The sequence below is a fragment of the Battus philenor genome, unplaced genomic scaffold (assembly GCF_028537555.1).
Source record: "Battus philenor isolate CCGP_79_NKW_IND1 unplaced genomic scaffold, ilBatPhil1.0.hap1 SCAF_4, whole genome shotgun sequence".
Lineage (NCBI taxonomy): Eukaryota > Metazoa > Arthropoda > Insecta > Lepidoptera > Papilionidae > Battus > Battus philenor.
In genome coordinates this window covers 7,140,464-7,154,260 of record NW_027181704.1, presented here as the reverse complement: position 1 = coordinate 7,154,260, position 13,797 = coordinate 7,140,464, and the positions used below count along the sequence as shown (strand labels likewise).

At 30.3% G+C, this 13,797-nt stretch overlaps 1 protein-coding gene across 1 annotated transcript in view; it reads right to left on the bottom strand.

The window, feature by feature from the left end:
- Positions 1 to 2,919: 2,919 nt before the first annotated feature.
- LOC137928655 (uncharacterized) overlaps positions 2,920 to 13,797 on the bottom strand; it is a 55,976-nt gene continuing 45,098 nt past the window's right edge. Inside the window, exons 10-12 of the mRNA XM_068771566.1 lie at positions 5,370 to 5,486; positions 4,382 to 4,852; positions 2,920 to 3,530 (exon numbers count right to left, since the gene is read on the bottom strand). Of these exons, the coding sequence (XP_068627667.1) occupies positions 3,513 to 3,530; positions 4,382 to 4,852; positions 5,370 to 5,486 (606 nt within the window). The 3' untranslated portion in view covers positions 2,920 to 3,512. The remainder of the gene's footprint in view (positions 3,531 to 4,381; positions 4,853 to 5,369; positions 5,487 to 13,797) is intronic.

Sequence of the window (13,797 nt, the reverse complement as noted above, 5' to 3'; positions counted from 1 at the left end):
TTATACAATACTCTAATCATTTTTGCGGACTACAATACTTTATTTTCATTCAATATTCATTTATAACAGTCTGATACATAACCTTATTACACATCTTTTTTTGACACTTTAGAGGAAATGGCAAAGGTTTTTAGAGTAATAAACCACCATTGCGATTTCAAAAAAAAAAAACCTAAAATAATAAATATTTGTTTGACAAATTGTCTTATTTTAATGCGATATTCCATATATTATTATTTATTATAATAAAATTAATAAAAAAGAACTGAAGAATGACATCATTGGTTGGTTTATTATGTTCTGTAATCAATTACAGTAATAATAAAGTAATCAAGAGTTCGGTTTTTTTGTAGCAATGTTTAATAACAGGTAATAAAAAGTAATTTTTAGTAGATACTGTCAATTGAAGTAGGGTTTGGTGAAAATCATAACTTTTTCAGTGTATGGTAATTAGAAGTTGAAATTTTTATAGCTGTTACTATTTCTTTGCTCAATATTATATAGAAGAATAAACGTATTATCGTCTATTATAAACAACAACACTGTATCCAGTTTTCCGATTGGTTCCAACAACCAAAAAACAAAGGCTTTACATAAGATAATTTCATTTCTTCCGTTATGCCTAGACCCGGGATTGGTATGGGCCTACATGTATCCTCTGATTCTCTTTTAGAACCTAAATATAAACTTTTGTTTATCCAATGCTTGAGCTGAAATTTGAACAGTTTTAAACATATTTTAAATTTGAATGCTTAATATTCCACATAAGTGAAATATTATTAATATTTACCTTTACTGCTTTAAAACTTGACACATTTATAAATGGCCATAATTTTGTTGCACTATTTAATTCTGTTATATATTTACACCATAAATTCCAATACATCTGAAAATTAAAGCAACGAAGGATATACATGATTTTTTTTTCAAATTATCGTTAATACAAGCAATATCTTGATACGCAACAACCTTTACCATTGTTTTAGATGTGCTAGCTATTTGAAAATAACGTATGCCATGAGAGCTAACAATTTTTAATGATTTTCGAATACGTTGTTTAAATACAAATATTTTAACGACATCAACTGGATACAGGTAGCATAACTTAAGTTGTTTAACATAAATCGGACGATCATCTTTATTGTTTTCAACTTTAACAATGTACACCATAGATGCAATTGCAAGATTTTTGTTGGTTAATCCTGAAAATAAGCTTTACCAAAATTATTATTTACAATTGGACTCAGGAAATCGCGTAATTACTAAATATACAGTAGAGAACAGGAAATGGGAACGGGTGCAATTGTCAACATAAAGAATGTTAGAAAATTAAGAGTTAACTTGACTGGAAAGCAGGAAATATGTAATTAAATATCTACCAGATGATAGGTTATACGTTTGAATAGTAATGTATAGCTGATTTGTTATTTTTTTAACATATAATACACCCTATCCTTTAGAAATCCCTATGGTTTTAGAAATATTTGACAACGTGATGCATAAAAGAGTTTTAAATTTCGGATTATCACATATTAAAATAAATTGTTCACTATCTGTCCCTGCAGAGATTGTATTGCCAGAAGCTTTTACATGTATAACCGATCAATCTGTATACAAAGTGTCAAATTGAAATACGAGACACTTTTAAATATCGAGTAGGTCACGTTTAGAACCATCCAATATATACTTAATAAAATAATTTAAGTAATACATGTACACAAACAAAGCAGTGTTAAAATATACTGCACCATTATTATTCAAAAGTATTTTTTAATGTTTTTGCATTTATATAATAACATCACCAAAAAAAATTGTGGGCTTTATTCTCTTTTTTAGGTTATTTTCCATTGACAATAAGAGTACTATATTGTGATCAATAATAAAGGTAATTTTTTTTACCCAGTAACACAGGGCGCAATACTCTACCGCCTCTTGTAGTTTCATAAAAGCAGTTTTCAATAAGAACAATTTCATTAGGATCATAATAGTTTTCTGAAAGTAACTTTTTAATTTGTCCGTAATTCATCAAGATGTAAAGATAAATTTAGAATTTTTAACTCAATTAAAATCTCGAGTAATTTTTTATCAGTATAATCGTAAGATCGTAAATCATTTTAATGTTTGACATAAGTCAAAAAAGCAAATTGTTGCCATATATATTAATAACCTAATAACATTTCTAAGTATTTAATGAATGATTAAATTGTAGTACATTCTTAAATAAATTAAAATTGTTACAGTCAAACAGAGATTATTGAAGTTTAAATAATATATGAACATTGGAACAAAATAATTGAATTGGAACATAATTGAATAATAAGTATTTATACTTACTGAAAATGTTCCAGGTTATAAGAATTTAAACGCCGTTATTGTAAACATGTTTTGGATTAATCTTAATACCAAGACTAATATTAATAGGTTGATGAAATAAGCAAATTATTGTAATGATTTGTAAGCTTAACGTTAAGGTATTTTATTTACTAAACTTGTTGTGACATAAAACTTGTTGATTTTCTTGTAACTCGTTTACTGAATTTTAGCTCTTTTAAACCAGTACCTTAGGTCTTAGCATCTTTTATAAATTTAAGAGCTATTCGTAAGTACATGAGCAGTAATGTTATTGTAAATAAAAATAAGAAAGGATTAAGAAAAAATGTAAATAAACCAAATGCCTACCAAGACCCTATTTCTTCTTCGTTTCAGCCGATAAACGCCTACTGCAACGCATTGACCTCCCTTCCTCTCAGGTCCGGTCGTTGCGCTGCCTGCATCCAGCGACTTCTAGCGACCTTATTTATGTCGTTTACGTAACCAAGACTCTTAAAGAGAAGTTAATCATATCCGCTCATTTCTGCATTTGCCATTATTGGACGATATTTTAATAAGGCAAAGGGGTAGTGGTAAAATAAAAAGAAATTTACTGCATACACGCTCCTTTATTATATGATAATGACTTAGGTGTTTCACGCAAATTTATGTTTTTTCTGATACAAAATTAATCATTGCTTAGAAGCTCTTACGTGTCTTAATTACATTCCACAGTGTGTCTCATCATGTTAACAAGTTTAAGTAATCTTACATTTTCGTTATTACCTAAGAGATAACTTTGGTTGAATTCTACTAATTTAACCAAAATGTTTAAATCTACTTATACAACATAATCCTTAAAATAGTTATTGGAAAAAAAAATAAAACAAATATTTTTTATTGAATTTAAAGTCGTATATCACATTCTTATCTATTGTGGCGTACGGGTAATTTCGGGGAACCATATTTTTAATGTGTAATTCTTAAAGATTTTTTAAAACTGATAACATGAGTCTTCAAATATTTTGGAAAAAAAAGATAAATGTAAGTATAATTTGCATAAAACATAATTTATCAAAAATTACGTTATTTTATTATAATGATTAACTTAATAATACGCAAGTTCTTATAAAATTCGTGTTGCACTAAAATTGCCTAATAATAAATAATAATAATATTGTTTTATATGAAGCGAACATCCGTCATCGTCCTGCATCAGCCTGTAAAAAAATTATTATTTAATTATTTGTTCTTAATTACTATGTGTTAATTACTACGTAATTATTAAAAACGAGATAACAATTTAATTCACGTTTTACCAAAACCTTAAAAAAGATTATTAATATAGAGTGTATGTAATTCAAATGTTATGAATTCAATAAACTGTCTTTTTAAAAAACATACAGTATTTACAATTTAAAGTAAAACAAAATTTTGTTGAATAGTGCGTATATTAATTTTTTGTGTCTCTAATAATTTCAGATTATTTATATATAAAGAAATTAATAAAACAAATATTTATAGGTATTAATGAAACCATCACCTTCGTGAACGTTGTTCGTAACTACAAACGTTAAATAAACGTTAAGTTAGAAATGTAGAAGTAATAAGTTGTTATTATTTAAGATTAATGCTAAGAATAGCCCGTGTTCCTAGCCAACCCATTAAATTAATATTGTCACCAACAAAAAATGTGCAATTATTATTTTTTTTATCTTACATTTCATTAATAGTCGCTTTAACGCTTCATATTTTATCTATTTGTTACGTTATAACCGTGTTAATGAAGCTAGAAGAAGCATTACAAGTCGAATTATTGTTGCAGAAATTTATCAATATTTCAATTTTGAGACTTTCGGTATTCTGATGGACGCAGACAGCGGTAAGAGATTATTGCCGTATCTAGCATGAAAGTTTTTATCTAAAGATACGAGCTGTTTCTTATTTACAGATATTTTGAAAGATTTATCCTGAAAATGATTAGTTGTTAGAAAAGAACGTTAAACATGAACAATAAACATAGCTCTTAGGTAATATATAAGCTGAAGAATTTCTAGAATTCCATACTTACCAAGGCTTCAGTCTTCTTACGTAAATTGGATCTAGATAATGTAAGAGCCAATTCTGATTGTAACCTACTAGATATTGGTTCATCTGCTGAGGGTAAATGACCATCGACTTTGTCTCCGTTGAGGAAATCAAGTTTCAACGGCTCTCGTCTTCCGACGTTGTTAACGTACTCCCCAATTGTGACAGACACAGGTCGAGCTATTTTTTTCATCGTGGCTGTCCCATTCGGGGCTTTAATAAAATAATTCGAAGGTGGCTTTGGTTGCATGTTTAAAGGATTTTTTAATTTATAAGATTCGAGCGACTCTATTTCGGCATTTTCCTCTTTAATATTTTTCAATGTATACTCTAATTGAGTGTCGTTTTTGCTGTTGTAATCAGGTGTCGGTGTGCGTTTGATGGTGTCGATCTTTTTAGTATTCGAATTTATACCTTTTATTGTACCATTTTGATAACCATTCAAAACTGGCATCTGGAAAGTAAACATTACCGTTAAAAGTATTGTGCGTACTGTGGCTTGAGAATCGTGCGTTTAGTTAGTCTGTTCAGATAAAAAAATGAACGTGAAACTATTTTTTTAATAACATGATAATTTCTCAATGAACCTAATACAAAATAAGTCAATTATTATATTTATAAAATCTTTTTTAAAATGATACGTGTGTTTTTTCATTAGATGTGTATGACATGAAAAATAAAGCACATAAATTTTTGTATACGAAATGTCACTCTCTTATTTGACATTTATATTTGTTAGTGCCACTGCAACGAATCTGTCAAGAACGATCTTTCCAGATAACAATTGTTTGGCTTTACCTTATATAATTGTACCGGTCTAGATGTTTTTCTATATTGTTACGCTTAAATTAGCTTTATTATATTTAGTAGTAGCTGTGTTTAACGCTAAAGCAAGAATTAACTTCGTTCTATAATTTATGAAGAATAAATTTTCTCGGGATTTTTTTTCTTACATCTATTCATACACTTACTGGAGGTGGAGGTGGGGGGTTGTCAGTCGCTACCCTATTTTGTTTTATGCCATTACTGTCCGGAACGTCGGTTGCAATAGGAGCAGATTTTTTCAACTCGAGCTTTGACTGCCGTTCCTAATAACAAAATTAGTAAATAAAAAAATAAATTATTTAAAAAAAATAATTTAAAAAAAAGGTATATTTAAGTATGGGGGACGTCTATATCCAGCAGCGGACATCCTACTGCTGAAACGATGATGATGATGAGTCTGTCAAGACTATAAATAGGTAATATTTTAATTTTACGTATCATATGAACGACGGATGGCTTAACAATAAAATGTTTGTAACTATGTAACACCAGTGTAAAAATTGGCGATATCATACCAACCATACTATTGTATCAAAAATTTATACTATAGTAGATATCACGCGACATACTAAAGAAACAAATTTTAAAAGCTAAATTAGTTTTATTAATACTGAAAAAATCAATACACTTTTTAGAATCTTTAAACTGACTAAGAGGTAAGGAGTTTGACCGAAAAGGTCGGCAATTACATTATGCTTACATTACACAATCGAATAAATAAAATTGTGCAAAATCGTCTCACTTTTACTTTCAATATCTTATCTCATTATCTTTTATTTAAAAATATAGAAGAATCTTAATATGCCATGAAAAATTGTTTATTTTGTTCCAATGGAATTCATTAAAATTTAGATTTTTAAAGTCTAAAATACATACTTTTTATGTACTTCCGACTAATATTTTGGTATTCACAGCTCCCGCTATTTTATTCGCTGTCGTCTACGGAAAATATACTGAAAGATAGCCTCGTATAAAATGTTCTATTTTGATAAGTAATATTTCTAGCTTTAACGTGTCTTGTGTGACAATAACAATATATAGCATAGCAATAACATATGGCTTTAATCAATATTCTTCTTAGTACTCTGATGATTGTGCATAATTTGTAAAGAATAATATACAAGGTACGCAATCATTTACTTAAATTGCACCTGCTTAGCTTAAATACGTATAAATCTTAAACGATAGAGGTCTCCGACATTGAACTTTGTATAAATGAAGCTGCAGCTACACCGCAAAAACACATAAGAAACAAGAAAATGACGTAATTTTCATGCCCTGCCGCTTAACTAAAGGATAACGTCGCACAATATAAATGGAAAACATTACACGAGAAAGGTGACGTATGTTGCTCAATAGCAATTAACAAGACAAGTTTTGTACATTTACGACGATTGTTTTATCAGTAAAATATGCATTTGCAAACGCGTACTTGTACAACGTACAAAATATATCTAATTTTAACTCAAATGTCTGTAAAACACATAGGTGTTTCGATAAATTAATTTAAGATATTATGTTATTTCAAATTTAAAGCAATATATATCAGATATATTAGAATTCCGTGGCGAGATAACTGAACGTATCTAATGCAAACTATTAACTGATAACTAAGCCGTATAAATAACGCAGTAAAAATGAAACTTTTAACAAATTCATATAAAATTAATTTGATAGTTACATCATTTACTTACTTCATAGCACTGAATTACAAACAGAGGCTTTGATTTAACATTTTTCTTCATTGTAACAACAACGTTCACAATTCACCAACGAAACAATTGCACATTCGCGTCGGTAGGTATCGAAATGCAATATTGACTTAAATTAACATTTCACCGATGTAGCATTTCGCTTAATAAAGTCGTATTTCATTAGTGCATTGAAAAGTCACAAAAAGTCAAGAGCGCGCGAAGGTTATAAAAATTTTTCCGACTCAAGAAAAATTACAATACGATGTTTTTTTTAAACTTAGTATAATAAGCGAACGTCAACCATGAGAGCTAACAGGTAACTGACGGAGACAAGGTAACACAGGTTTGGATACACCTGAAGGCGGGCGCGGGGCGGTACGTTATCAGCGGTATGATTTCATGCTAAATCAGTGCCCCGGCACGGTTACTATACCGCCCGGGTAGAGTCAGCGCAAAGCCATTGGCAAAAAAACCCTCGGTCAATACACATACAACCGCCAGCGACAACAGACAAGCGTGCTTATAATGCTGACCGCTATTATTATTATTAAGCAAATTTGATCACTAATTTGTAATTAAATCTCTAGTGGTCAGAGGTTTTTCAGGATTACCAAAGGGAATATCATTAATGGTTAACTTTCACGAAAAACTCAAAAGTTATAAAGGTCAGACATTACATTACCTAGACGTCTTATCAATACATTTATTTATGGAGGTTACGAGATGTATATATACATATCTTAACTATTAGCTTCCAAAAAAAAACATGTCGGTGTTAAGGATTAATTTGAATACCACGAAATAATGATAAATATTTTGTGGAATATTGGTAAAGTACACTACAAATTTTGTGCAATGTCGTCTTGCGAATGGAAATATGTAACTTGTATGACATAACAAATTGAACTTTGCATGGTTGTTATATTTTAAATAAGATATCTTTCCAATTAAAATAAACAATTCAAGTGGATATGACAACGGTTTGAATAATCGCTTTTATACAAAACTAATCGTAATAAAAATGTAAAAAAACATCCGACATATTATATTTGTTTTTAAACGCCACGTAATTATTCTTATAAGTTTACTACGCTTTTTTTCGTCAGAGATATAAAGACAAATAATTACACGTTACGTATGCCTTTACCGCACGTTATTTTTTAAACGTTAAAGAAAAACATGTTACAATTTTTTTTAATGAAATGTTGTTTTTTCAATAATACTTACCTCTTCACACGTCAAACATTTAAGTTATTACTACAAAAAACCTAGGTATCCGCGCTCTATTAAATGGTATTACGTAAGAGGCAAGAGTCGTGTCGACTTGACGTTTATTTCGTCAGCTATCAAAACTAAAACAAAATGTTGTTACTTATTTTTTGGTAAAATGAAGCGATTACATAAGACACGCACAAAACATTACACGTATGTTGTAACATCCAATATATGTATTGATGGGCCATTAATATTTAATCGTATGGTCATAAAATAATAGTTGACGACGTACACAGTTTGACTGGATACAATAATCACGAGTATTACAAGCCATGATAATTTCACAAAAGAGAATTATCCGTAAAAGAACCATCAGAGATTCAAATTTAATTAGCGTAAAAAATTATTGAATGAAACATAATTAAATCGTGTTTTTTTTTGTCTTTCTAAAAAGGGTGACAAATTTAAATGAAATTAAATTCCAGAAAAAGTTATTTTATATTTAAATTTAAAGAATGATACACAGATATTAAAGTTCTCAGAAGTTATATTACCAAACAAAGGTAATAAATAATAGTATAGTTAAGAAATTTTGAACGGAAGATCCTATTTTGGTTAAATAGTGACATTAATAAAGCGTAATGTATTCAAAAGAACTATGTATAAAATTAGAAGGAAACAATAAATCAAACCAAGAAAAGCTCTAATAAAGGTTCAAAATATTGCTTAGTCATCGATAATTAATTATGACAAAGTATAATTGTAGTTTCTATCAAATGGAAATTGCAATGGAATTGCCCCTGTCACGTCTTACAACTCGTCTCGTATCACTTTTTATAAAATTCGTATACAATAAGGAAATAAGATCAACACGCGAGGTTTTGCCGTAACGCTTTCGTGTTTTCAATAACGTACTCGTAAATATACCATTTAAATTGCTTTTACTGTCTCAAAACTAGGCTTCGGAAGAATATCCGTAGAATTTTTAAAAGATTGCCAATTTATTTTTAAAGAATACTTATAAATTTTGATATTAGCTGTATAAAGATCGTCGAAAGTTCATTTTAAAAAGAAAGTAAAAAACAACATGCGGGTGCAACAGCCTTACGAAAGCGACCATAACATTAAAAAAATTACTTCGTGTTGTGTTCCACGAAAAGGTACATTGAATTGGGAGATATACAAAAGAATTTCTTTATATAATATGGCAGTGCAACACGGACATATCTCAAGGAGTATTTTTTAATAACTCCATAAAGAAAAGGTGAAAACAAAAGAATAATATCCGATGTTAACGCATCTAAAGTTAATTACAACTTACATGCGGTGCCTCATATGAATATTTTTTTGCTCTAAGCTAATGCCCGATGCTGTTAGTGTCTAAGTTGAAATAAAAATATTACTTAATTTGTTTAAGCGCATTAAAAGAACATGGCTTTGGTAAAACCCATAATTATTAGCAGTCACTGAGCAACAAAATTGAAACTTAATAAAAACGTGTTCAATCATTATTTAAAGTAATATGTCTATGGTGATTTCCTCACTTATAAATATATAAAAATTTTAGTATTTTTAATTGGTAGTCAATATATACACGCAATGGATGTATAGTTCATTTGTCAGCAAAACTCTTCAAAGCTTCTATACCTATTCTAAATCATCCTCTATAAAACGATCACTATGAAAAATTTTACAATTTAAGATTATCGTTATTTTTAAAGGTACTGCCTATATTATTATTTAGGCAGAGTTTTTAATATTATGTTGACAGATACTGATCGACACATCGGCATTTAGCTGTATTAAGGCTTGCAATTGATATGCGATTATAATAGCGTCGACAGATAAATAATGACTACTTATTTCCGGTGCAGTCATCTACAACAACAATAGTGGCGAAGTAGTACGAGGAGTTTTCGCAAACAGGTATAAGGCGGCCTACGACTAAATGGCAAGTCTTGTACCCCTCGACAAAAAGGGGACTCTATTATGCCTCGCAGCTCCTAACGAGGATTCGAGTGTAGTGGTAGCGAGATGCACTAAGGTGACCCTTGATGATAGTATACAAAAATATATATTCGTCCAAGGAGGTGGTGCACTCCCTGAATAGGTGTCCTAACTCTGAGGAGAATATCCCGAAACAAAGAAACGCCGAATACCTGACACACCCAGGCGAATAAACCACATCTCATTAGCTATGGCTATGGTACAGACTTAGACTGAAGGACGTTCACCGTACACGAGGTTTTGGAGCTAAAGAGCGAAGCGGTCATTGCTGTTCGTCGAACAACATACACCCACGAGCTGTATACTATAGTCTATCAAGCGGTGGTAGCAATATCTCGTCACACGAACAAATGTGTGTATTACGCAGATGAGACTCAAGATGCGACTGCAATATTCATCGAAAAAATGTGGCGAAATCAACAACGAACGCACAGGTACTGGTGTACAACCTAAGGATAAGAACATGATAAAGTAGGGATGAGGGCGGGATCGCACAAACCGTAATGTTAAAAACTAGACTAGAAGCTGTTAAAAACAAACAAAGAAATAAGTCGCTACTAAATAATAAAAAAAAACAATGTTAATGGCAAAAAAATAGAAATTAGTTGAGTTTAATTTAGTTTAAAATAGTTTAAATAAGGAAATAGTTCAAGAAGAAGTAATTTAGCTTTGTAAATACTGAGACATCCAGAAACCTGAGCAAAAAATAGGAAAATACTAAGTGTTATTGTAAAACACAGGCACAGTCTCTAATGTCTGTGGTACATAGATTCATTGAATCAAAAAACTACTTATTTTCACGAAATATATTATATCGAGTGATTATGATTACTTATTTGCTTGGCGGTTTCTAAGAATATTAAGAAACAATGTAAGTCATTGTTTAATTAACTGTATTATTTTTTCAAAGCTGTGACAAATTTGTTACTGTATTTTTAAACAGTTAAATAGAAATAGCCTAAAGAGTACAATGATTAATTACACCGGTTTCTAGTAACAATTCTCGTTTCAAAATCGTTAAATTAATTTGATTTAAACGCTTCGGCCTCATTTTCTGTCGTAAAACACAGCGTCATTCCTAAAATGTTTTAAACGTTTATTCTTCAATGCGATGGAAACGCAACTTTGTTATTAAAAACTTTTTTAACTATCTTGTGATTGTATATCATATTTCTTTTGAATATCATAGTAGCAGCAGTACTTCTTAGAGTCAGACAATTCAATTTCATTTTAGATTGGGAGTACTTAAGTGGAGAGTAGCATTTAACGGTCGCTTATGTCGTTCTCAACGATTGGCATAGAGACCCAGAGTCCTTTGATTTAATTTTCTTAAAATAAAGGAATAAACGGTAATTCGACAAGAAAATTTGAGTGATGGGAACGCACGATTATAGAACAAAGCCGCACTTTAAAGAAGCAAAGCTTTAAAGAACGCTATTGCGATATTTCAGAAAAAAGTATTTGTATAAGCTAGTTAATTGGACCTTTGGTTTGATAAACCGTTTTTTTTAAGTCTCTTGACTTGTCAGTAACACGAGTAATAGACCAGAATTCCAATTGTTTATCCATAATAAAGCGTTTTTAACGCAAAACAAAGATAAATCGTGCGTAAAATATTTCGGGTACATTTAATCATATAATCACACAATAACTAACTAAGGAATTCGGGTCTTGAAAAGCTTCGAAAATAAGACTTGTTCTGCGTTGAAACCGCGATGAAGTTGAAAAAGAAATTAGGCCGAAAGATATCTCGAAGAATTGTACTGTCAGCAACTGAGGAAATATCAGACCAATCGCTGAATAAAAACAGTCAACACTTGCTCTGCTTATTCTTTGAATATTGGACTGGCGGGAGTTTATTATTCTCACGAAACGAGAAGAAGAATTACAGCGATATACATGTAAATAGCATTATTGAACTTGTAATAAAATCTCTTTGGTTGTATTTGTATTTCTCTGGTTTTGGTGATATTAAAAAGGTTTTAAATAAACATAAACAAGTTAGTAAAATTTTGCTTAGAGTTAGATGTATCATTTGTTTTTTTTGTCAAAATGCGTGAATCTAATGTAGAAATTCGATTAATTTAAAAAATTTCATATCAAGAGAAGACTGTCAAAATTACTTGTCTCATTTTTTTTTGAACGTTAGTCCCTAAATTTCTAGTGCAATAGCATTTTACAACAAAAACCATCGAACAATTTATCAATTATATATTTGAGTCAAATATAAACAAACTTTAAAAAATATGACTCGCCGTCACGTCGCGTAGCGATAAAATAAGTACTGTTTGGAGGTTTAGCCGTCGCAAGTCTGACATAACTTCATCGAGTACGAAATAAATTAGCTTACTATCTTGATCCCTGCAATTTATTCCTCCTCGGTGGTATTATGGACACCATTCACCTTGTTCTCCAGCAGAGGAAGAGCCACGGGAAACGGCGTTAAACCAGATATATATTTTTGTCAATACAAAGCGAACAAAGTAACTTCTTGTTTCTTTATACAAGAATTATATAATACAATCGAGTTTGTATACTCCTCAATACTCAACGTTTGCATTTAAAATACCAGACAATTAGCCTGTTATGTTCTAAGTTATATTTCATTAATAGAATGAATGTATGTCAAGATAGACGAGTATACTAAAGCATATGTATTCTTTATAAGTTGATTTACAACCACAATTATCGTAAAATAATATTGTTTGGTGATTGGAACAATTGCGTTGGTTTATACGTTATGTTTATTAGACACTACATTATATATTTATACATTATAATCGAGCATTATTAGTTCCAAAAAAGACTATGCAAAAAAGCTAACTCTTACTTTAAATGTTTTTTTTAGCAAGAACTTCACCTCAGCTTACACTTAGAATGCTAAACACGTTTCAAATGACAGCTCAAGTCGAGGGCTCTCTTGAGAGCCAGTCTGCTGAATCGTTCCATAAATATGAATTGTTTAGATCGACGCGATAGTCAAAGCCGAAGCTTTTGAAGAAACTACATCTAAAATCCGATGAAACTGTAAATGTTAAAAAAGGCAAGAAGTCTTTTGTAAAGAAGGATCTTTATTTTTAGGCGCACAATTAAACATCTTCAAATGAAAAAAAAATTGGCCGTATTCTATGAAGAACAGTAAAAGACAAATTGGTCCAAAATATTTACAATTAAAGAGTGATAGTGTTAAATTTGACACAAATATAATATAGAGTGTGTGACTTTAATATTTATTTTGACAATCGTATAGTATTTTCATTATGATATTTTATCATGTATGATGATTATCATGGTAAATTTACGTACAAACTGTATAAATTTCAGTAAATGTATTTCTCCATAAACAAAGTTATCAATTATATTTGTCTGTTAAACTCATTTAACAAAAATGATGGGAAGCGAATAGTGTATACGTGTCGAAATACTCCTGGGAAGCTTGCAAAGGCACGTGAACTAATTATATCTGAGAATAATATTTTATATAGTGATTATGCAATTCAGATGACATCACTAAGCGAACTCATATAATACGCGTGCAAAAGGCACAAAATTATATACAAAGAATTATTAAAAACGAAAACGTAACTAACTATTAGTCTTTTCACTCGTGGAATGTCCACTTTTGAACATAGTCCTCCTCCATAGATTTCCAATAGAT